At 34.3% G+C, this 25,112-nt stretch overlaps 6 protein-coding genes across 6 annotated transcripts; 1 reads left to right on the top strand and 5 right to left on the bottom strand.

Moving 5' to 3' along the window:
• Positions 1 to 1,883: 1,883 nt before the first annotated feature.
• On the top strand, positions 1,884 to 4,344 carry PCOAH_00047640 (SICA antigen; the record flags this gene model as incomplete). Its single annotated transcript, XM_020061547.1, has 4 exons — positions 1,884 to 1,934; positions 2,265 to 3,087; positions 3,350 to 3,540; positions 3,883 to 4,344. The coding sequence occupies 4 exons, from the start codon at positions 1,884 to 1,886 to the stop codon at positions 4,342 to 4,344; spliced, it is 1,527 nt and encodes a 508-aa protein (XP_019917153.1).
• A 525-nt stretch (positions 4,345 to 4,869) lies between these two features.
• Positions 4,870 to 6,865, bottom strand: PCOAH_00047650 (KIR-like protein; the record flags this gene model as incomplete). The annotated part of the gene is made up of 3 exons (XM_020061548.1): positions 4,870 to 5,103; positions 5,865 to 6,638; positions 6,848 to 6,865. The coding sequence occupies 3 exons, from the start codon at positions 6,863 to 6,865 to the stop codon at positions 4,870 to 4,872; spliced, it is 1,026 nt and encodes a 341-aa protein (XP_019917416.1).
• A 7,729-nt stretch (positions 6,866 to 14,594) lies between these two features.
• On the bottom strand, positions 14,595 to 15,620 carry PCOAH_00047660 (Uncharacterized protein; the record flags this gene model as incomplete). The annotated part of the gene is made up of 2 exons (XM_020061549.1): positions 14,595 to 14,655; positions 14,800 to 15,620. The coding sequence occupies 2 exons, from the start codon at positions 15,618 to 15,620 to the stop codon at positions 14,595 to 14,597; spliced, it is 882 nt and encodes a 293-aa protein (XP_019917379.1).
• A 1,573-nt stretch (positions 15,621 to 17,193) lies between these two features.
• Positions 17,194 to 18,365, bottom strand: PCOAH_00047670 (KIR protein; the record flags this gene model as incomplete). The annotated part of the gene is made up of 3 exons (XM_020061550.1): positions 17,194 to 17,493; positions 17,613 to 17,720; positions 17,805 to 18,365. The coding sequence occupies 3 exons, from the start codon at positions 18,363 to 18,365 to the stop codon at positions 17,194 to 17,196; spliced, it is 969 nt and encodes a 322-aa protein (XP_019917273.1).
• A 2,188-nt stretch (positions 18,366 to 20,553) lies between these two features.
• PCOAH_00047680 (KIR protein) lies at positions 20,554 to 21,906 on the bottom strand (the record flags this gene model as incomplete). The annotated part of the gene is made up of 3 exons (XM_020061551.1): positions 20,554 to 20,641; positions 20,758 to 21,686; positions 21,895 to 21,906. 3 exons carry the CDS (start codon positions 21,904 to 21,906, stop codon positions 20,554 to 20,556), a joined length of 1,029 nt encoding a protein of 342 aa, XP_019917217.1.
• Positions 21,907 to 23,028: 1,122 nt separating this feature from the next.
• Positions 23,029 to 24,886, bottom strand: PCOAH_00047690 (KIR protein; the record flags this gene model as incomplete). The annotated part of the gene is made up of 3 exons (XM_020061552.1): positions 23,029 to 23,316; positions 23,458 to 24,273; positions 24,509 to 24,886. The coding sequence occupies 3 exons, from the start codon at positions 24,884 to 24,886 to the stop codon at positions 23,029 to 23,031; spliced, it is 1,482 nt and encodes a 493-aa protein (XP_019917112.1).
• Positions 24,887 to 25,112: the final 226 nt, after the last annotated feature.

The following is a 25,112-nucleotide window of genomic DNA, read 5'->3' on the forward strand; positions in this document are numbered from 1 at the left end:
AGGGGTATGCACTTAACTGCTCAGAAGGGTGCACCTGGAGGATTATGCTCAGTGAAGTGTGCAGCAGGGTGCATCTGAAGGAGTATGTTGGAGGTAGTGTGCACTAAGGTGCACTTTGTAGGTGGTGTGTACTGAAGTGTGGAGAACGGTGCTCTTAGGTGTTGTAGGTGGGTAGAAGGAAGGTTGTTAGGTGGGTAGGTGAAAGGTGCACTTTGTAGAAGGTATGCAGTGAAGTGCGCAGGATGGTGCACTTAGTGGGGGTATATAGTGAAGTGTGGACGAAGATGCACTTAGGGATGGTACGTAGAAGGAAGGTACTTCCTTAAGGAAAGGAAGGTTTACGGGAGTAAAAAAAAGGAAGCTTTAAGGTGTAAAGAAGGAAGGTGTAAAGAGAAGGAAGTTGTAAAAAAGGAAGGTTTAAGGAGAAAAGAAGCAAGGTTTAGAGTGTAAAGAAGGAAGGTTTTAAGGTGTAAAGAAGAAAGGTTTAAGAAAGAAAAAAAGGAAGGTTAAAGGTGTAAAGAAGAGAGGTTGTAAGGGGATGTTTGCAGAAGGGTGCACCTAAGGGGGACTGTTAGGGTAGTAGGAAGGTCACTTCCCTTAAGGAGAAAGAGGAACAAAATAAAAAAATAAAAAATTGAAAGGAGGGAGGAAAGTTTGCAGTGGAGTGCATTTAGAGGGAAGGTGTGGAAGGAAGTATCCTTAGGGGAAATGTGGAGGAGCGTTCACTTAGGGGTGATACGTGGAAGGAAGATGGTAAATGTGCAAAGGGGTGCAAGGTTGGGTTGTTAGAGGTGGAAGGAGAAGGTTGGTCGCTTTTTTTTTGAGAAGAAAAAATAAAAAAAAAACGAAAAAAAATAAAAGAAGAAAAAAAAGGGAGGGAGAGAGGAAAGTGTGTAGGGGGATGCTATTCATAGGGGTAAGAGTAAGGTTGTGTTAGAGGTGGAAGTAAGGAAGTATTCTTAGGGGATGTGTACATGGGGGTGCACTTAAGGAAGAGTGCTAGGGGTGAAAAGAAGGAAGGTCACTTGCTTTAGGGAGAAAAAAAGAAAAAAAAAAAAAAAAAAAAATTGAAGAAAGGGAGGTAAGTGTGCATGATGGTGCAATTATGGGTGGTTGGTGTAGGGGAGATTACTAGGGGTATTAGATGGAAGAGTTAGGGGTGTTAGGTTTTAGGGTGTAAGGGTAGTAGAATGAAAGTTTATGGATGTTAGGTTTTAGGCTGTAAGGAGTATTAGAATGAGAGCTTAAGGAGTGGTAGAATAAAAGGATTAGGTGTTGTGGAAGGAAGGGTATAAGGGATGTAAATTTCGGTGTTAGGGGTGCAAGGAAGGTTGCTAACATTTTTTTCAAGAAAAAACTTAAGGAAAAGTAGGAAAGGAAGAAAGGGGTGTTTAATTATTCCTCTTTTTTCTTTTTAGAAAGAAATGTAGGGCATATGGTATGGAGGAAGGATTACGTCTTCTTTCTGATAAGATGAAAGAAAAGAAAAATAAAAAAAATAAGAAAAATGTGAGTATTTTCTTCTTTTTTTTTTTTTAAAAGGGAATACAGGAATTGAGAATCCTAATGGGAGAGAATGAAATAGAGAGAATAAATTTACACAGGAAGAAATTTAAAAAACAAAAATAACAAAGTAAAAGACCTAATCTACAATTCCTCAATCCTATCACATCAACAAATACAACTGATTGTATGGGTGATTGTTAGGGTGATAGTGATTGTAATAGTGATTGTTTGAATGAAAAAGAAACAAAAAAATTTACAAATGTTTTCTTTCATCATCACGATGATCATTATTTCGAAACACATAAACTACCCACACCTTTTACTTGCCTTCCTGCAGGCACACCACCTCTGAATTGGACAATAAAATAAATGATAAAATGGTCCAGAAGAAGGACGATAATGTGGACAAATTCTTTCTGAAAAAATGGGTAAAAATCATATTATTTCTTATTTTATATAATAAGGAAAAGGGGGGGGAGACAAATAGGAAATTGTACTTTCTTTACTTTCAATTTAAATGGGAAATGGATCAAGCATTCCACTCCATGTAAGGAGTAGTAGTGGTTGTTAGTGGGGTGGAAGGAAGGTTGTTAGTGGTGGTTGTAAGTGGATGGAAGGGTTGTTAGGGTCGTTGGTGGAAGGAAGATGGGTTGTTAGGTGGGTGGTAGGTGGGGTGTTAGGGGTGCTGCTGATAAATATAAGTATATATATAAAAAGAAATATGTATACTTGTCCTCCGTTTTTCTTGCTACTTTTAGGGTCTAGATAAGGATGAAGTGTACCGCCTATTTAATGAATTCAACGAGCCACTAAGTGAAAAGGATAAGAAGAATGTTTACGCAGTCGTTTGCACAGACTTTGTAGGAGGTCAAGGCCTCAACGAGCAGGAACTTCACCCATGTTTTTGTAAAATTCTTATGAGGAATTTAGGAAATGTAATAGAAACCAGCAGCACGTATATATACAAATATAAGGAGAAAAAAGTGCACAGCATGAAGCCGAATGCACCATGTCATCTTTTAAACTTGTGGTTATACTTATATGTATTTAAATCTCGCATAGATGAGCAGAATATTAATTATGTATTCACAGCAATAACTGAGTTAAACAAGGTATTTAAGCTAATGGATTATGAAAAGTGTATATATGAAAATACGTTTACAGTGAACACATCGGAGGACGGAAGTAGTATTTTCAGTGACATTAATAAATGGTTGATGAGGAATGAAACGGAGAACAAAATGTCTAAAATAAAGGCAGGGACTGCATGTAATGAAGGGAGCAGATCTAATGACCAGAAGCATAGTGAAGTTCCACAGAGGATACCGGAAAATATAAATTCCAAAGTACAGAATAAAGTTCAAGAAGTTGTCAAAGAAATAAAGAAGTTGGAGGAAATATTTAAAGCAGGTGACCAGGACGACGACCTCGGCGAGTATGAGGAAACTGACGAAGGAGAAATCGAAGAAGAACCAGAAGCAGCAGGACTACAACCTCCAGAGGAGGAAGATGAGAAACTTTCGCCTCCTCCTACTACAGCTGTTTCTGAGGAAAATGAGGAAGAAAAGAAGGATGGTGCAGGTAAAGGGGAAAAAAAATACCAACAGTTGTTCAACAATTGTGCTCACACAGCAGGGGTGCATCCCGCTCATGTCCATCCCTGCTGTGTGAGCACACGTCACCTTAGATTCATAATATTTTTGTTCAATAATAGGTCCTGCGATCACATTAAAAAACAAAAAAAAAAAAATCTTCCCCTTCCACACTCCTTCCATATTCCTTCCAATCCTTCCATAATCCTTCCAATCGTTCCATACGCCTTCTACTTACTCTTTCCCTGCAGCAGAAGAACCTAAACACACAGAAGAAGCAGCTCGTGGTAGTGGAGGTGCTCTAGGTTCTGGGGGTGCTACTCCCCGTCCTAGCACCCCTTCCCCTGCCAAACTTACCAGCAACATTGACCTCCCTACATCATACCTTCCTTTAATTCCATCGGTGACTGGTATTCTTGTTATGAGTTACTTCCTATGGAAGGTAAACAAAAAAAGGAGAAAATATATTTTCCGTACAAAGAAAAAAAAAAGAAAAAAAATGAAAAAATTATTTTTAGAAGAAAATAACAAGAAAAAAAAAAAAAAAAATTAAGGTGAATAAATCACTAAGGTTGTGTAGGATTTCACATTTTAGGGTGTGTATGTGTAGGATTTCGCATTTTAGGTGTGTGTATAGGACTTCGTATTTTAGGGTGTGTGTATAGGACTTCGTATTTTAGGGTTTGAAGTAGTAATTACTGTTGCGTGAACAGAACATTAAACACTCCTATTAAATAAGCATTTTCTCCCTTTTTCTTTTTGTTTTTTTTTTCCTTTCTTTTAGTACTTTGGAATGCTACGTAAAACAAGAAAACGTTACAGAAGAGCTCTTCAAATGCGTGGTCCCTCCTTAGAACAGCAGATTGTTGACGATGTGGACGAAGATGGTCAACGTGAATATTGCATAGTGAAAGAACGAAAACCTCGTTCTATGCCTAAATATAGGAGGAAAAAACGGGGTGTTAATCGCCGTGCTGGTCGTCGTCGTAGTGGTGTACGTCGGCGCATGATTATTGATATTCATTTAGAAGTCTTAAACGAATGTCAAAAAGGGGACCTACATTCGACGAAGGAGGACTTTTTTGAAATATTGGTTCAAGAGTTTATGGCAAGCGAATTTATAAAAGAAGAAAATGTTCCAAAGGAAAGTGTTGCTGAGGAACAAGTTCCAAGTTCAAATTCCGCGTTTAGGGAAGAAGACTTTGTTCCTAAGGAAAATGTTCCGTGTTCAGATTCCGGGTTTTAGGGTGTAGTAAATAATTTTCTTTTTTTTTTTTTTTTTTGTATTAAATTGTTTACATGTTCATGTGTAATTAATATAAGTGGAAGTGAAAAAAAATTTTCTTCCCTACTTAATTTTCATTTGTTTGGTAAAATTTTCTTCTTTATTGAAGAATTAAAAAATGCTTACTCATTCTCTTATAAAATTTTTTAACTTCATAAATTTTTTTTTTTTGTTCTTTCCGCGCCCGTTTCCGGGAGTATTCTTTGCTTATGTGCTTATTTAATCATAAAAATGAAAAGTAAAGCGAAGGAATGAAATATGTAGAAAAGGAATAAAATAAAAAAGAAAGAAAAAAAAAGATAAAAAAGAAAAAGAGAAAGAAGCAAAGAGAAAGAACGAAGGAAAAAAAAGAAAGAAAGAAAGAAAGGAAGGGGTAAAAGAAGGAAGAATGGTCATTTTTGCTTCTTACATTTGTATGAACTATGTGCACTTATTTATCTGTTCACCCAGGGAAGAAACATTTCCCTTCCTTTCCCTTTCTAAGTATTACACGTTCTGATAACGTACCATTCCGCGACCCCGCGTATTATTATTTCTTCTTCCCCCGGTAGACTGTCTTGCGTTGTATGCACCAGACCCTACTGTGGAATTTTCGCATGCATCCAATATGGAATCCGTTGTGGAAGATTCCGTTAATGTTTCGATTTCACGCTCGGCAGATCTTTTCCCTCTTCTTCTTCCAGTTGAATGGTTACCAAACCAAGATGACGATGGTTTATACTGATGGAAGAGTGGAACGGGTGTTTAGGGGTGGAAGGTTGCTTGTAAGGTGGTAGGGTGGAAGGTGGGTTGTAAGGTGGTAGGGTGGTAGGGTGGTAGGGTGGTAGGTGGGTTGTAAGGTGGTAGGGTGGTAGGTGGGTTGTAAGGTGGTAGGGTGGTAGGTGGGTTGTAAGGTGGTAGGGTGGTAGGTGGGTTGTAAGGTGGTAGGGTGGTAGGTGGGTTGTAAGGTGGTAGGGTGGTAGGTGGGTTGTAAGGTGGTAGGGTGGTAGGTGGGTTGTAAGGTGGTAGGGTGGTAGGTGGGTTGTAAGGTGGTAGGGTGGTAGGTGGGTTGTAAGGTGGTAGGGTGGTAGGTGGGTTGTAAGGTGGTAGGGTGGTAGGTGGGTTGTAAGGTGGTAGGGTGGTAGGTGGGTTGTAAGGTGGTAGGGTGGTAGGTGGGTTGTAAGGTGGTAGGGTGGTAGGTGGGTTGTAAGGTGGTAGGGTGGTAGGTGGGTTGTAAGGTGGTAGGGTGGTAGGTGGGTTGTTAGGTGGGTGGTAGGTGGGTTGTTAGGTGGGTGGTAGGTGGGTTGTTAGGTGGGTGGTAGGTGGGTTGTTAGGTGGGTGGTAGGTGGGTTGTTAGGTGGGTGGTAGGTGGGTTGTTAGGTGGGTGGTAGGTGGGTTGTTAGGTGGGTGGTAGGTGGGTTGTTAGGTGGGTGGTAGGTGGGTTGTTAGGTGTGGAAATACTATTACGTATATTATTTCGCTCTTTAATTGTATATTATTACCTTATATAATAAGAAAGGGGTACCTATGGTTGCTAAGGTGCCAAAGATAGAAGAGATGGAAGAAGTGGTGGTGGCTTGACGAACGGCATCGTTTTTTTCTTTAGTGGTTGCTGCCGCTTGATGCTCCATTCTTTCTTGTACAGATTTTAATTCGCATTGTAATTTTGGCAGTTTTGCTGCCTCACAATATACTTTGTACTTGTCTTTAAAGTCGTCGCAATATGGCCCATTTTTACTGTCTGTAATTGCGCAATATTGGTGCAATTTTTCACATGCATCAGTAACTTTTTGGCGATAAGTTGACCATTGATCCCCATTACAATTGGATTCAACATTCTGGAGGTCTTTTTCTATGGTATTATAGTCGTAGGAATAGTCGAATATTGTTTTCATTTTACTGAACTTATCTCTGTCAATATTAGGGTACAGATTTTTACACTCCGGCGTATCCGTAATCATTGGCTTTAAGTCTTCGTAAATTTTGTCCATATCACTCTCAAATCCACTGGCTTCACGTAAATTCTTAGAAAATATATCCCCCAGCCAGTAATAAAAAAAATTCCACCGTTCCTGATATAAATTGTGGCCTGCTTCCATTTTTAGTACATAACACAAGGCTTTTACAATTCTTTCGGCATAATTCTGAATACCTCGATAATCATCCAGTTCCCCTTTTACTGTTGTCCAGGATTTATTTCCATCGCAGTTACCCTTCTTCTCATTGAATTTTTTATAGTAATCGTTATATGAGGGCAGACGTTCCAACTTCTCTTTCTATATATATATAATTAACGAAGGAAATATATACATACATATATATAAGTGCATATATACATATATATATGTATATATGTATGTATACACATTATGAATGTAGGAGGAATGGAAGGTTGTTAGGGGTGGTTGGTAAAATATGGTATGGGGTTGTAGGCACCCCCCCTAGCAATATTGTCTTCCCCAAACAACAAGGTTCCTTTCCTTACCGGTGTTGATGGTGACATGGTTTATGTGTGTACATATGCTCCTTTGTATATATATGTGGAATGTGAATATATATATATATATATGTTATATAAAAAGGGTTGTGTTGAAGGTTGTTTTAAAAGGTTGTGTTTTGTTAAAGGTTGTATTGTGTTGTGTTGCTGCTGCTTCTCCTATGTATTTAGAATAAGGGTCATTGTTCATGTGTATGTATGTATGCTCCTTTATATATAATGAACTTATTTTGGAACGTGATTCCTGTTCATTTATAGGAAATGCACATATGTGGGAACATTTTTCCTTTGTTCCTTATAATGATTATAGAAAAAACAAGCACATATTAAGCTTTTACTTTCTTCTTCCTTCCCGTCATCCTTTTTTGCATAATGTGCATTTACTTCAATTTTTTTCAAACAGTGACAGAACACACATAATACGTATATGTATCAAAGTCACTACATAAGTGCAAATATAATTAAAGATGAACATGTGGATGAATGTGCTGAAATGATAGAATGACGAGGGGAGGAAAGAATGTTCTTCATATACAGTTCCTTCATTCATTCATTTATTCCATTATTGTTGCATTATGTACAACATTCCCAGGAAGTATTGTTATTACTATTGCTATTATTACTATTACTAATATATGATTATTATTTACATGTGTTCGCTTCAGTTATTGCATATATATATATATATATATATATATATATGCTATATATTAATTATACACATATAGGAAGAAGATAGAGAAAAAAAGAAAGAAAGAAAGAAAGAAAGAAAGAAATGAAAAGTGTACTCTATGTGCGCACGCAGCACCATAATAGTAGTCATTCCCTTTATCATAAATCCCTTCCTTCTTATTTATACTCGCTCAGTATATGAAAATTTTTCTTTTTCTGCCCTTTTTCTTCCTTTTTTTTTTTTTCGTTCTTTAATGAGCACACCAGAAATGGTTCCTCTTTATATGCAAAATGTATATATGTTGTTCCATTTGAGCTATTTTTTCCTGCTTCCTTCCTTCCCTTTCCTTCCTCTTCTTATTGAAATTTTATGAAGCTCCGAAAATTCAAGGAAGTTCTACACAACGTTTCATTTGTGTTATTTCCTGAGTGTATAACATGAATAGAGGTGCATATAATCATATATATGTATGTATCATGGTCGTTATTTATATATTTTTACCCATTGTAATGTATAGTGGCAAATTATAATAGAAATAATGTAGCCTATTGTATTGCATATATATACACTCCTCTCACCCCTTATTGGGGAGGATTATGAATAATATAAAGGGGAAGCAGCAAGTTATATATGAGTGGAAGGAAGGATAAATTAGGATCACATATATGTATAAGTTCGGTGGTGGAGTTCCATTATGGAATATAGGTATAGGTTCCACTAAAATAGCAGTTCCACTAATGACAGTTCCACTAATAGCAGGTTTCACTTATCAAGTTGCACAAATCTTACATGTGCCCTTCCCAATTAAAAAAAAAAAAACCTGCGTTGCATCCCTCCAACTGCTCACCCAACTGCTGAAAACATGTCCTTCCACATCAGATCTCCAATTGGGGGCTCCTATATATGTATCCGCTGGAATAAGGAACCCATTTTCCTCCTGCGGATACATATATTGGAGCCCCCCATTTGGGGTCTGATGTCGAATTTGTTAATTATCCAAACAGGAGTGTGTTCGTACTAGATATATGTATACGTGATCATCACAGTATTCTTTCATTATATAGAATTTCGTATGGTTGACTACCTCGGAATAGGAACATTTTAAACCAAATGGTGATGCACTATGCACACTTATCCTGCTGAAAGCACACACACATATATATATATATATATATATATATATATATATATATATATGGAAGAGTGTTTGTACACAGGTAAGTTCTGAACAAAAGGGGGGGAGGGGATGGACATACTAATTATAAATTGGAGCGTGCAGAACACTTCTATTTATTTCTTTTCCTCTGTAGAGGCATTATGTAGGATGATAACCCACATTCCTTCCTTGTTTCTTTTCAGGGAGATTATTCTTCGTTCTTCTTCCACCACGTGGTCGTTCATTATATATGGTAGAACTATCTGTATAATCTGAAGTGGAATATTCTGTTAAGGTAGAACCTCCTATTGTTGTTGAGTCGTCGTTCGTAAACGCATCAAAATGATGTTCAATGGACCTTTTTCCTCTTCTTCCTCCTTTAAATTTGTTATGGATCCAATCAGGTAGAAGGTTATACTGAATGAAGGAGGAAGGGAAGGAATATATACACATATATACATATATGTATGTATTTGTGTACATAGTGGAAATTATAATTGTTGTAATTATAATTATGTGATTCTATCTATGTATTATTACAATTGTACCTTATATAACATAAAAGCAGCAAATGGAAGGCCTACGGTTATGGGAAGTATGGAAGAGACGATAGTTCCTGCCGTTCTTGTAGGGGCTCCATTTTCTGCACTTAACCCGTCTTGTGACACAGGGGAAACTTGTCTATCCACAACTTCTAATGCTTCGGATGTGGATGGTTTAGATTCTAGAGTACATGTTAATTGTGATAGGTTGTTATTTTCAATGCATTTTTTATATGTTCTATTATATTCCTGACAGTGTTTATGAGCAATAGTACTACCACTTGGACTACTTGGACATTTTATATTTAATGAGTTGTAAGCATCAACAATGTTCTTTATGTGTTTCTTATATTGTTCAGAACAGAAATTTTCGGTTGCCTTTAGTTGTTGTTTTATTTTCGTATGGTCCTGTTTATATTCATATACTGCTTTCATTTCATTGAAAGTAGTTTGGTCAATTTTACTGTCATCGTATATAATTATACACTTTTCTTTACTATTGGGAACTTCATTTAGCTTTTCATAGATTCCTTTCATAATTTCCAAAGGGGATGAATCACGAACGTCACTTAATGTGTTGAATAAAATATTACCTAACCAATAATAAAAGGGAGTACAATATGCACTGAGGGATGAGTGTTTTCCCCCTGAATTCTGCACAATGCACCATGCTTTTACTATCTTATCTACATAACCCTTAACATTTTGATGGTCCCCCAACTTATCATTCAATTTATTTTCTATATCCCCAGACCATGAGCAAGGTTCACCACTATGACTCCATCCTGCGTCAAACGCAGCACATGCTGCCTTCGAAGGTAAAATTCCCAAATCCTGATCCTATAAATGTGGAATTCATAGGGGTGCACATTCCAATGTACACATATACATACACATATATATACATACATATATATTATATATATACTTATATATATATATATATATACATATATTCCATCCCACTTCCCACTTGCTACCACCGCCACCCTCTTCCTTTAAACACGTGGGGATGGATGTGGGTGATCATCCATTATTTCTCTTTCCATTCCTTTTTTTTTTTTTATTTCTTACTGTCATTGTTGTTCATATGTGTTCATCTGTTTATGTGTTTACATGTGCAACTATTTCTACATAAAAAAAAAATTTATACTAAGAATGTGTGTTGTCCTTTATATGTTCATATATAGAGCATATATATGGAAACTTCCCCTTTGTTCGGTCGTGCTTATGAACAAGCATGAACATGTCAAATATTTTTACATATTTATTTTCTTTCCATTCCTTCATATTCCTTATGTAATTATTACATTGTTATATCATTGCATTGTTGTATTTTGTATATGTGATTATTTGGAGTGCCGTGTACTGCTATTCACACCATTCCAGTTATACCCAATATAAGAGTGCAATTCTTTTTTTTTCCTATAAAATTTTAAGCATGCACTACTAATGAATGTTTTATTTCTATTTACGGGGTGAAGGCGGTTTATTAGAAATTGTTCACACATACCATATTGTACACAGTTAACATGAAAGAAAAGTTTCCTTCCTAAAATATTATGCACCTGTGAGTATGCAATAAATGGAGCGTACCATTTATAAAATAAGTGACCAATACGGAGTGAAAATAGTCTAAAGAGATGAAATTATTATACTGGACAAAAAAAAAAATATGTATATATATATATATAAGGAATAGGAATAGTATAAAGGGGCACCTTCTCCCCATATACATATATATTCCTTATTCATGCATTACATTACTAATTTATGCTTCCCGTTTTTGCCTATGTGATATGTTATTCGGAATTGTGTTCGACTAATTAGAAGAATTATATTACTACTTACACCATTCAATTATTACGTATATAATAGTGGAGTACAATTTTCTTTTCTTTTTTTTTCTTTATAGAAATTTTGAGCGTGAGCACACATATCCCTTACCATATAAGAGTAGTAAATTCCTTTGTCAATATGCCACCCCCTTTTTCTTTTTTTTTCTTTTTTCCTTTTATTGTGATTACTTAATAATAATAATAACCATTTTTTTCCCATTTGTTAAATATAATTCTTCTTTATTTCCCCTTTATTTGACATTCGATAAGTACAAGGTATAAGGAAATTATTTACATGTAATATGCACATGCATTATGTACTATTTGAGCTAATTAACCTCTTTCGCCTTTCTTTTTTTTCTTTTAATTTTTTACTTTTTACTCTTTTTCTATTATTTCTTAACTTTTTTTTTTTCTTTTTTGTGTATGGTATGAATGTGTTTACATGTTATTGTGCAATTAATATGAATCGAAAGGAAATTTTTTCTATCCTATTGATTGGCTAGGAAACCTTCTTTTTCACCTAGGGATGATAACGTATATTTCTACGTTCTTGTTCCTTATTATTCCTTCCACCTGAATGGCTAACATAAGGGGAGGAATAAACTGTCGAATGCTCTGCTGTTGTGGACTCTTCTGCATTTGAACCAAGTGTGGAACATTCAGTAGAATCGTATGTGTAGTGTGTTGTTATGGAAGCATCTTCTGCTATTGAACTGTCCGTAACCATGACGTCCATGTTATTCTTCCATAATTTGTTCCTTCTTCCTGTACCTTTAACAAGGGGACTCCGTCCTCTCGGCCATAATAAAGAAATATACTGAATAAAAATAAGGACGGAGAAGGTAAAATTACACATACATATATACATATATATTTATGTACATATATATATATGTGTATATACATATATAGTTATGTATATATGTATATGTATGTTTATATGTATGTTGATATATGTGGACATATAGTAAATATATATAGTGGTGGTAATGATACAATTACCTTATAAAAAAAGAAGGTGATGAATAAGGAACCTATTCCAAGGAATCCATAAGAAACGGTGTCCGTGGTTCCGGAGGATTTTGTACCAGTTATAGGTAGTGTATTCGTCTGAGAACTGGAATTACTTCCATCCGTACATTCGTTGTTAATATCCAAGGAACACTCTAATTTTAAATCTCCATCCCAACTTTCTTTTTTATACCACTCTCTAAATACTGAACACTCCTTATCCTTCTTATCTTTTGGGCATTCTCTATGCATAGTTCTATAAGAAAACAATACTTTCCTTAAGTATGTGCAATATTCCTTTGGACATGGTACTTCCTTCTTACTTACCTTCCTCCCTATGAATTCTTGGTCTTTCTTATATTCCAGCAGTTTCCTCAGTGCTTTGAATATTTCAATATTATTGTTCGTGTACATAAAGTAACAATTATTTTCTCCTGCCGTTCCAAATATTTTGTCCCTACATTTATTCATAACTGCTTCAAATTTCCTGTCATCCATAGTTCTGTACAATACTCCACTCATCCAGTAGTAGAAGAAATTACAACTTTTTACTCCCCCTTCATTATCATTCCCCACTCCGCTAATATAACATAAGGCATTTATGATTCTATCAATCGTCGATTGCGCCACACCATTACTCCTTAATATTCTTTCTATATCCACTTGGTTCTTGATTCCTGTGGAGCACTTTGGGTTACTGTCCATTTGGCTATATATTTTCCTTGAGGGTAAATCCTGCAGATCATACTCCTATAAATATGAATAATTGACATGGGGGGAGGGGATAGGGTGATGCACATAGATATATACATATATATAGCATATATATATATATCCGTATATGTATGCTGTCTTGAATTTATTGTATGCAGTATATCCCATTTCTATTATTTCCTACATTTATTCTTACCGACATTTTGTTCCTTAAATTTCTGTTGCCTTTGCCTTCGCTTTTTTTTTTTTTTTTTTTTTTATTTTATCTATATATTCCTTCGTGAAACATATTTATTCTAATGTTCATCATTCATTTTTTTTATGTACGAACAAACAATCTCTACGTTCCTTTACAAGTACTTTGTAATAATGCATATAAAACGTATAATTAGGCCATTCAAATATTTTATTTCTTTCTTTACACGATAAAGTATTACTCATTGTAAACATGGAATACATAAATGCATATATATATATTATTTATGTATATGTTCAAAGTATATTAATTATAAAACATACAAAAGGTAAGAGGAAAAAAATCGAAGAAAATAGGATGGGATGGTAAGAGAAGAATAGTAAGTTTGGAACAATATTAGTACGTGGCGCACTTTTTATTTTATTTTTATTATATTACTTTTCGTATTATTATCATATTTTGCGTAAATTCATATATTTTTCCCATCATTCTCTGTGTTATTTTTACTTATACCCCCTTTTTTTTTTTTTTTTTAAGGGGAAATTTTTAAGTATGTATTTATAAATTAGTAATTCTTCTATTTTTTTTTTTTTTTTTTTCTTTATCTTTTGTTCTCTTTTTCTGAAAAAAAAAAAACAGAAATATATTCTCTTTTAGGGAGGGGTCGACACTCTTTCTTTTTTTTTTCTTTTTTTTTCTTTTCCTTCAAAATACACAAAAAATACTATATATTTCACAGGGTCAGCACGCCTTTTTTTTTTTTATTATTTTTCTTCCAATTCACTTCACTCTATTTTATTTTGACTTGGTTTTGTTTGTTGGTTGCGGATAAATTTTTTCCTACTTCATTCTGATCTGTTGGCAATTTCTTTTTTTTTTTACACTTAACTGATTTTTTGGGCAAATTCTTTTTGAATTCATTTTATTCTTACTTTGTTTGGTCATCTTCTTTTTTTACACTAAGAAGATACACAAGGTCAGATGCAAAACAGTAAATCCACAATGGGAGATCCATTTATTTTTTCTCTCTTACAAGACTTTATTTTCGTAATTTTTTTTCCTTCCTTTTTTTAACTTTAACATAATAATTGTTCTCTTTTCCTTTTCTTTCTTTTTTTTTTAAATGGAATGAAAGTTTTTATTTTAAATAATATATATATGCCTTTTGAAATAAAAGAGTGGACTACAAAAGGTATGTGAGCAAGGGCGACATTCACTCTTCTTTTATATATAGAATGTTGTACTCTACAGTGTTGTTCAAATGAAGGGCATAAGGGGGGAAGGAATATTATTTACGCTATTTATAGGTTTGGTGAAGGCATTATGTAGGATAATATTTTATATTCTTTCTTTTTCCGTTCCTATTATGACTTTTTCCAGCACGTGATGGTGATGGCTTACCACGATCATATATGGTAGAATTATCTTCTATTGTTGTGGACAAATCTGCTATTGTGGAAGTGCCGTCCTCTGTTGTTGAATATGCTGTTGTAGAAGTGTCTGTAGAATCGTCCCCTGAGAAGGCATTTAATTCCTGTCGGACGGACCTTCTTTTTCTATTTCTATTATTGTTGTTGTTGCTGTTCCCAAAGAACATGTTTTTTATTCCAGAAGGTAAAAGATTGTACTACGAAGGTTGTTAAGGGAAAAGAGCAGGGAAGGGCTGTGAAGGAAGGATGGATGGAAATATGTCTACATACATATACATACATATATATGGACATATATATCTATGTATATGTATGTAGACATATTTCAAGTACAGAGTGGTTTGGGTGGTGGTAATTATTATTTTGGTGGTGGTAACATTATTGTGGTAATAATGTTGTTAAGAGCGGTAATTATAATTATAGTTATAATTATAACTGTAATTGTAATTATGTAATTTTGTACTATTACTTTATATAATAGGAAAACAATGGCAGGAATTGCTCCTATTCCAATTACAGAAGAGACGATTGGAGTGGCGGTTGCCCCTCCGGTGGACACCACTAATGGTGCCTTCTCCTTTATTGCATTTCCCGCTCCATTGATTAATTTGCACTCAATTTCTGATGGGTTCTGTGTACAGTAGTCCTTATAGGTAGTCTTGAAATTGGTACAGTATGGGTGAGTAGGATTACTTCCATTCCTTCCACATAGTTTCTGTACATCAGAAGGAACAGTTGAAGGGGGAGCATTTCGGCCTGGATCACTCTTATAGCCACTATCACAAAGTCCATAATACTTTTGTAGTTGTTCGTTCTTTGGATTATAGTCTTGGTTGAGGTCAAACTTTGTTTTTTCTTTGGAGAAGTTGTCTTTGTTAGTGTATTGATTGTTTAAGGGGTTGCAGTTGCATTTAACCCCACCAGGGAGAGTTTTTAATTGCTCATAGATTTTATCTATAACACTCGAAATTGAACTTAGATTACATTTATCGAAGAGAAGAAGACCCAACCAATGATAAAAGAACTCACAGATAGTACTGTCATCTGGATACTGCCCTTTTATTTTGGACACGAGGTTCCACGCACTCTCAATTGTGCTCAGCTGAGAACTGAAATTAGAATATTCACTTATGTCGGTCAATGGTTCAGTGGCCAATTTGGAAGAATCTTCGGGCCATTCTCCTCCTCCTAGCAACATATCATAGATCCATCCAGAATATAGAACAGGTGTCAGTCCTTCTACCTATAAATTTTATTGGCAATATATATTTATGTACTCCTACATTCAATTTTATTACATCATAGATAAAGTATTATGTACACATTATTAAATTATTCATTTTGAATGGAAGGAGAATGGAATGTGTGTACTACGTCCTTATGTACCATTGGTGCCATGATTTATGTCATGGTTCATATGTACATCTGTATGTATTGGACTTATGCTGAAATGTGTTGTTCCTTATTTATATATTCATATATAATATATATGTGGAACTTATTTCCCGCTTAGTTTCTATAATGATTATGAATAGGTGTACATATGTATCAAATTTTTATTTTTTTGTAATAATATATATTATTATCTCAAACAAATAACAATACACATATATATACACAACATATGTATGTGCATCCGGAATCATTACATATGTACATAACTAACACAAAGTAAGAGTATGTGCGCTAAGGAATCTCTCTTAATAAACAAAAAAAAAAAAAAAAAAAATGGAAGGAACTACATAAATTCTCCTTATATACTTCTTCCTTCATGTATTGTACATTAATTCTTTGTTCAGATACTCTTTTCCTTATATACATTTACACGCTTCTGTTGCTGTATATATATATATATAAACACAATTTCATTTAATGAACATTTTCAACATGCACCACTTATTAACGGATGTTCTATAATTATTAATGAATTATTCAAAGTTATAAACAAACACAATATAATTTTCCAAAGGATGCAAAGCACTCTCTTCCACTTTTGTATGTACACATTTATCAATATTCTATGGGGAAAACATAGATCCCATGGAATGAAATGAAAAGAAGTGTAGGTTGAAGATTTACATGCATTTGCACATTCAGTATAAAAAGGAATGTAATGGAACTTTTTTTTTTACACCCCCCCACAATATTATATTTTGTATAGAATACTCTTTTCTGTTTATGATGAATTCGTAGAAATACTTTTCTCTTTACTCTTTTTCCTACTTCTTTTGAGCAGGAGGAAGGAAATTTTTTGAGTGGGAGAAAAATTTTTTCATCGAATGTTGTGCACTTTTTTTGTTTTTTCTCATTTGTTTTGCATGCTCAAATTGATGTTATTATTTAAAAGGGAGGATGGTTGTTATTAAAAACTATTAACGCACGTATATTGTACAATTTATATATGTGCAGAGAGAACACATTTCTACCCCTCCTCTTCCGTTGAATGTGCGTACATTCATTATTCATATTTATTGAAATACCTCAAATTGATTGGAGCTAAAGTAACCATGCACATGACACATGAAACATGGAAGAAGGAAGGGAATGGAAGGGAGAAAAAAGCGATTTTTTTTTTTTTTTTTTACTTTTTCCTCTCTTATTTTTTATTTTTTTCCGAATATTGGAAGATGTAGCCATTACTACTATATATATATATATGTGTGGTGGCAACAACATTTTTTCTTTTTTATATGTAAAATATTGCACACATTATTATAGTTCATAATTTGAAGGGAAGCAGCAACATTACATTCCACACAATATGTGTTACATTAAATACGTTGATAACTAATATTCTTGCCACTCCTATTATTACTTCTTCCTCTGGATGTTGGTAGCCTACCACCAAATAAGGATGATTCATCTGTCGAGTCGTCACCTATTGTGGTAGAGTCATCGGTTGTTGTATATAATGTGCTAGAATTGTCGTCGTCGTCCGACAATGGTGAATTCAAATCGTGATGAATGGTTGTTCTTTTTCTTCTGCTTTTAATGTTGTTACTGCTTCTGCTGCTGATGTTACTGTTATCGTTTCCAAAGAAGTTATTTATGAAGGAAAATACAGAAGTGTACTAAGAAAAGAAAAAAAAAAAAAAAGAAGGACGAAAGTGTAAAAATATATATTACACATACATATGCATATATATATGTATGTACATATATATATATGTCTATTAGAATTATTGCTCACCTTGTAAAGAAGGAATGTCATTGTTGGTAATCCTATGGTGGCTGCCACAGATGAAATAATGGCTGGGGTGGCGGTGCTCCCAGCAGTACCACCACCACCATTCTCCAGCTGCGATGATGGTGAATGATGTGATGATGTCTCCTTCGATGATGCAGCACGTTCTGCGGAAGACAACTGTGTTAAGCAACTAACCAGATCTGTTCCGTCCTCGTTGTCCCCTTCGTCCGATACAAGCATCTCTGTGGACACAGTGCGACATGTTAGTTGTGATGGTGGTGGGATACTACCACCATTATCCTTGATTTCCTTTACAATTTGATCATAGTAATCATGACTGTTAACTGAACTACCTGCTTTCACCATTTTGTACTTATTATCAGCTCCGTCTAGGTAGTTCTTATATTTGGTAGTACAATGAGTCGCGCAAGACCCTTCAGAAGCTTTCAGTTCCCTTATTATTGTTCTATAGTCATGGTAGTAATCAAATACTACTTTTCCCTTCTTAAAATCACTACAAGAAACAGTAGAATGCATAGGTTGGTATTTACAGTTGTCTGAGGAACCGTTCAATGCGGTGTATATTTGCTGCATAATATCCTGAAACTGAATATTCCGCACGAATTTGTCACATAACATATCTCCTAACCAGAAGTAAAAGAAATCACACAGCTTTTCACATTGCGTTCCCTTTATATTCAATTTAGATAAAATGCACCATGCATTGGCAATTTCTTCATCGTTAACTGCGCCCATTGCAGCGTTTTTTAATTTGCCTCCCACAATTTGCACTATGCTCTCTTCCCAAGATTTGCTATTCGTACATTGATGTTTGCCATCCTGGAACTTTTTATATATTTGTTTGGAAGGTAATTGATTCACATTGCACTCACCCTATGAATGTGGAATTGGCATTGTTGGGTGGAATATATATATTTTCATTTATTCCTACTTCTTTCATTACATTGTGCACATAGAGCAATATTATATATATGCGCTAATGTATTCGCTTTAAAGAAGGAAATTTATGGGGGTTATTACTTTTGTCATGGTTCGAGTAGTTGTTTATGTATATGTACATTGCTTTTGTTGTATATGTAATTTGAATATATGTGTTATAAAATGTGTTCCTTCATTTATAGGAAGTGCACATATGTTGGAACATTTTTCATTCTTGTTCCTTATAATGATTATAAAAAAAACAAGCACATATTAAGCTTTTACTTTCTTCTTCCTTCCCGTCATCCTTTTTTGCATAATGTGCATTTCCTTCCATTTCATATTGTGCATTCCCTTCAATTTTTTTCTAACTGAGATAACACATTATAGGTATATGTATCAAAGTCATTACATAAGTGCAAATATAATTAAAGATGAACATGTGGAAGAATGTGCTGTAATAATAGAATGACGAGGGGAAGAACGAATGTTCTTAATATACAGTTCTTTCCTTCATTTATTCATTCCATTATTGTTGGATTATGCACAATCCTTCCCAGGAAGTATTGTTATTACTATTACAATTATTACAATTATTATTATTATTTACATGTGTTCGCTTCGGTTATTGTATATATATATATCTATATATATCGGTATATGTGTACTCATATAGGTATATATGTATACATATATATGTATATATATTAATTATACATATATATGAAGAAGATAGAGAAAGAAAGAAATGAAAAGTGTACTGTATGTGCGCATGCAGCACTATAATAGTAGTCATTCCCTTTATCATAAATCACTTTTCTCCTCTTTATTTATAGTCGCTCAGTATATGAAAAATTTTCTTTTTCTTCCCTTTTTTTTTTATAATAATATACTCCTGTGCCACCCTTCCTCCTCCTAATTCATAATTTGCTCAAAAATAATAATAATTTTTGTTTATTCCCTTTCTTTTTTCTTCCTTATGATGGGTGTATTGTAAATTACTTACTCATATAAAGATTATATATATATTATATGTAACCTAAGTTTTCCCTTTCTATTCATGTTTGATATTATATTTTATATGTTAGTGTATACTTCCTTCCTTCTTTTTTTTTCTTTATTGTGTGTTCAAATATATATATAGGCACTCTCTTTTTTTTCTATGGAGCATATAGGTAGTTTCTTTTTTTTTGTGTGTTCACAAATATATATAGGCACTCTTTCTTTTTTTCTTTTATTACTCATATATATGTACTCCTTTCTTTTATTGTGTGTTCAAAATATATATAGGCATTCCTTCTTTTCTTTTCTTTTACCTTCTAAGTGTAGATTATATTCTTTGTGCACATTAATTTATCCTTCCTTTTTCCTATTTTCCTTTTTTTCTTTATTCTTTTTTTCTTTTCCGCGCCCCTTCGTTCGTAGAGCATCTTTTCTTATTTAGTCATTCATACATAGAAATGTAGGTAAAAAAAAGAAGAAAGGAAAGGTCATTCTCCTTCTGTACTATATTCACTGTTCCCGCTTATTTATGCCTTCCTTCGGGAAGGACATTCATTCTTTTAATGTTCCATGTGATGTTCACATGTGATCATTTATGTGACGTTCTACATACCATGTGTTACATTCCAATCAATGTGTTACATTCCACACACTAGGTCTGTTGTGCTGTTGTTACACATTCCAATCAATGTGTACGCTACATTCCACACACACAATGTGTGATGTGTATGTAATGTGTGTGTTTTACATTCCACAATGTCTTACATTCCACAATGTCTTACATTCCACAATGTCTTACATTCCACAATGTCTTACATTCCAATCAATGTGATGTATGTTGTGCGTTGTGTTCATTACATACGTTGATAACTAATATTCCTGCCCCTGTTTCCTGGTCTTCTACCATTATTTGTTCTTTCTCTTCTTTGAGGTGGTGGTCGTTCATTATAGGTGGTAGATTCTTCCGTTGAATATAGTGTGGAACTGTCTGTTCCATCGTCTGTTAGAGTATCAAAATCGCTTTCAATTGTTGTTCTTCTTTTTTTCCTTCCTCCAAATTGGTTATGGAACCAAGAAGGTAGGAGATTGTACTGCAAAAAAAAGAAATGGGAGAATGTGTATTATATATTACACATATACATATGTACGTTATATATATATATATATATGGCCTATGTATATAAGTATATATACATATTTCAAGTACATAGTGGTTTTGGTGGTAATGATAATTATTACTTTATATAAAAGAGCACTGACCACTGGGAGGCCTACTAGTGTGCCTACTGCAGAAGTGACCACACCAGTTACGATATCACTACCACTATCATTACCCTCCTGTGGTGATGATGAATGATCACTTAGAATCTGTTGCACCGATAATGAAGTAGTTGCTGAAGACAGCTGTTCTAAACAGGAATTGAGATTTGTCTCATCCTTTGTTTCTGGTGGAAGGTCCTCCCCTCCTTCTACAGACAGTGCCTTTTCTTTCAGTTCTGATGGTCTTGGAATATTTTTCCCATCCTTGATTTTCCTTACAATTTCAGTACAGTATTCATCACCCCCATTAACGGGACAATTTGCACTTACTGGTCCATATGCTGTAGTAGCTCCATTTATGTATGTGTCATATGCATTTCTGCAGGGAGAAGAGCTCCCTGCTTGGGAGTTCTTCAATTTTCTCCATACCGTTCTATAATCGTAGTAGTAGTCGAATACGGTTTTTCTTTGAGGGAAGATGTCCTTGCTAAAAGTAGTGTGCATAGTTCTACAGGTGCAATGATCGCCGCCAAAGCTTTTTAATTTATCACAGATTTGTTCCATAATATCCTTAAAGGAACCAGGTGTTAGCAAATTGTTATGTAATTTATCCCCTAACCAATAATAAAAGAAATTACATATTGTCGAACAGGCTTGTTCCTTCCCTGTTCTAACTTTGGATACGATACAATAAGCTTGCGCAATTTCCTTGCCATATGTACTAGGATCCCCAGTTTCCTTTAATTTATTTACCAGTATTTTTCCTATTTCGTCTGACCAAGAACTGTCACACCCATACTGATTTTTGCCATTATTCTTGAAATGGTGATATATTTTTTGTGAAGGTAACTCATTCACATTACAGTGATTCTGGTCCTGCTACAAATGTGGAATTGGCATTGTTAGGTGGAATTGTTCGCAGAATGTGTGTATGTATTCTTACATTTTTTTAAAATTTATTACATTGTGCATTCCGTTATGCACATAGAGAATGTTATAAGTGCACAATATTAACATATACATTCTAATGCAGAAAAAATATAAGCCCGGGAAGTGGACAGTGGTGTTCCTTCTTTTCTCTTACTTCTTTTGTCATTGTTAATGTATGTGCATGCTTTTTTCTGTGCGCATATAATGGAAGTTATATTAAAATGTGTTTTATTTATATATTTATGCAGAACAAATATGTGTGTACGATAATTTTGCCTGTTCCTTCATTTTGAATTGTTATGAAATTTTTATTCCCCTCCATTAATGATACATATTGTTTAATTTTTCACTAGATACAATACATATGTATCAGAATCAGTATACACATATATGTAAAGAAAAAAGTAGAAATAATTAGGGTGAGAATAAAAAAAAAAAAAAAAAATATACAGAGAGCATAGTCCTTTATATACAGTCCTTTATTCATGTACCCCTATGATATTATAATATTGTGTATAAAGGTTATTCATAATATTCGATTATCATATTATTATTATTTATACCTCATGCGCGCTCTTATTATTACATATGTACAAAGGAGTGGAATTTCTTTCCCTAACATGCAATTTCATCGTGTTCTATTAATTTACACTCTACTGCTATTATTAAATGGATTATGAAGAAGAATTTTTTCCTTAACGTACATATTGTTGAACCTCTATACATATGGGAAATATATTTTTTTCTTCCCTTCTATACACATGCGCCTGTACTTATTCATTTCCTCCCTGAGGAGCATGAATTTATATAATGAAGGAATAAGAAGGAATTGTGTGTTCATCGTATTACAAGAAAAAACAAAGAATGGAGAAAAAAGAAAAAAGAGCAGAAAAACAGATAAGCAATCTACTTATTTTTTTTTATAAGGACGCACACTCTTCTCATAATGTATGCACTTTATTCCTTCCTTTCCCCGTTTATAGTACCTTAGTAATAATGTTCCTACTTTTTTCCTTTTTCCTTTTTTTTTTTTTTAAGTGTTAAAACACCCTTTTTCAAAAGAGGTTAGGATTTTTTTCTTTTTTTCGTTCTCTTTTTCTCTTTTTCCTTTTCTGTACCTTCCTGCGAATACTGTTCCTTTAAGCAGAGAGTTATTGAAAAACATACACAAATGAAAAGGGAAAATGAAAAAAACACAAGAAAAAATGTCACTTTGCTTATTACATACTGTATAAAATTCGTGTGGTGTTATTTATTGTTCCTTCCTTCCGTGTGTAGGGAGGAAATGTTATATTGCTTGGTAACGTATATTATTTCTATTGTGCTTATTCCTTTGCCTTTCTTGTTGCCTATTATTACTCCTTCTTCTTTCAGACTGTGGAGCACAATATTCTGTCATGGAATCGTCATCTATTGTAGAATTATCGGTTGTTGTATATAATGTTGTGGAAGAATCTTCCGTTAGGGTATCAAAATGATGTTCAATAGATCTTTTTGTTCTGTTTCCACTACTTCTGCTGCTACCACTGCTGCCCCCAATGAATAAGTCTCTTACCGAATCAAATACAGAGGTATACTGAAATGGGGAGAGAGAAGGAAGAAGGGGAGCATATGTAGTGTACTCTTATTTATGTATATTTTGCATTTCAAAGGGGGGAAATAGAATATTAGTAAAATGCACCTATTAATATTTTGGAGTGTGTAAAGCATGAATTACCTTATATAAAAAAAAAGCGATGGCAGGTATTCCAATTGTTGCAAGTCCACCAGACACAGCAGCAGGAATTGTCGGATCTGCTGTGCTAGATGTAGAACCAGCTAATGCTGTAATGTCTTCAGTTTGAGGTTGAGTTTGGGTTTGGTGTTCAGTTTCCTCAGTTTTGGGTACTTCACATTTCAATTTGGACAATTCTTGAGGGGCACATTGTTGACACATTGCTAAGAAGCTCTTACAATATGGATCAGTAACACTACCACCCTGTTCCTGTTTACATTTAGTTTCCTCAGCTGTAAGTTTTTTGATCACTTCCTCTAAGTGGTTGTAATAACTCTGTTCGCACTTTGCCTTATTAGAAGATAAAGCCTCTTTGCTTTGTTGTAATTGTGCCTTTATAATGTTACATTGTTGCAAATAATCAAATACTTGTTTTCGTTCATTGAAGAGGTCATCGCTAATATTAGTGTCCCAACTATTACATCCTGCTATTGGCTTCCACCCCTTAAATTCTTGGTAAAGGTCTTTAATAAGTTCCCTTAAATCACGAACGTCCCAAGAACCATTCGACACTGTATGCCCTATCCAATAATACAAAGCATCACAATATTCATTATTGGAGCTATTACCGTTCATTATTCCGTACGTATAACACCAAGCATCTACAATTCTCTCTGCATTATTATCAACGGCAATGTTTCTCCTTAATACATCCTTCACATTCTGGACGATATTACTATCCTTATCACAACCCTTTGAGCCTCCATCTAATTCTTTATAATACGGTAATGTTGATTTCACTTGGTTCAAATGATTACTCTATAAGATTAATGAGAAAAATATTCAAACACATATATATATATATATATATATATATATATATACATAGAGAGAGGGAGTTGCATATATATATTTTCTTTTTTTTTTTTAATTTTAAGAAGAAATTTAAAGGAATAAAAGGAATTAAAAAAAGAAAAACATAGACATGTAGGAAGGAATGAATGGGATGGAAGTGGACGGAATGGAAGTAAGGTTGTGTTAGGGGTGGACGTACCCCTAATATTCCAGATTCACCGAGCTCGTCCTCCACTTTATTACATTTCAGTTCATTCAATTTCTGTTGACCACAGTATTCCTTATCCTTTTTATTTTCCTCATTAAACCACATACAAAATGGATCATCATCATTATCTCTACAATCTCGAATTACACGAGCACATGCTTCTTCAATTTTCTGTATGTGTTGGTGATATGTTGTATCACAAGTCTTTGCCTCACCATTCCCTAACTGTGATTGTAAGGTTGGGTAATCTCCAAAGTATTCATATACTATTTTTCCTTTGCCGAAGGGTATTTTGCCATTATTCGTGCACATAAGTTTACAACTGTCACCACTAAACATTTTCTTCAGTACATTGTGAACTTCTTCCATGAGTTCAGGAAATGATCTAATGCCTTCTTCCTCCGCAATCAACAGATGTCGCAGCCAAAAATAGAAAAAATTGAAACGATCTGTATACAATGTATCCGTATCCATCCCCTTAGTCACATAACACCAAGCGGGGACAATTTTTTCCGCATCACCTTCTTGAAACCCTTTGTCTTTGAGTTTCTGTCCCACCTGACTCTTTACGCTGACTACGGTAGTATCAGTACAA

The sequence above is a fragment of the Plasmodium coatneyi genome, chromosome 13 (assembly GCF_001680005.1).
Source record: "Plasmodium coatneyi strain Hackeri chromosome 13, complete sequence".
Lineage (NCBI taxonomy): Eukaryota > Apicomplexa > Aconoidasida > Haemosporida > Plasmodiidae > Plasmodium > Plasmodium coatneyi.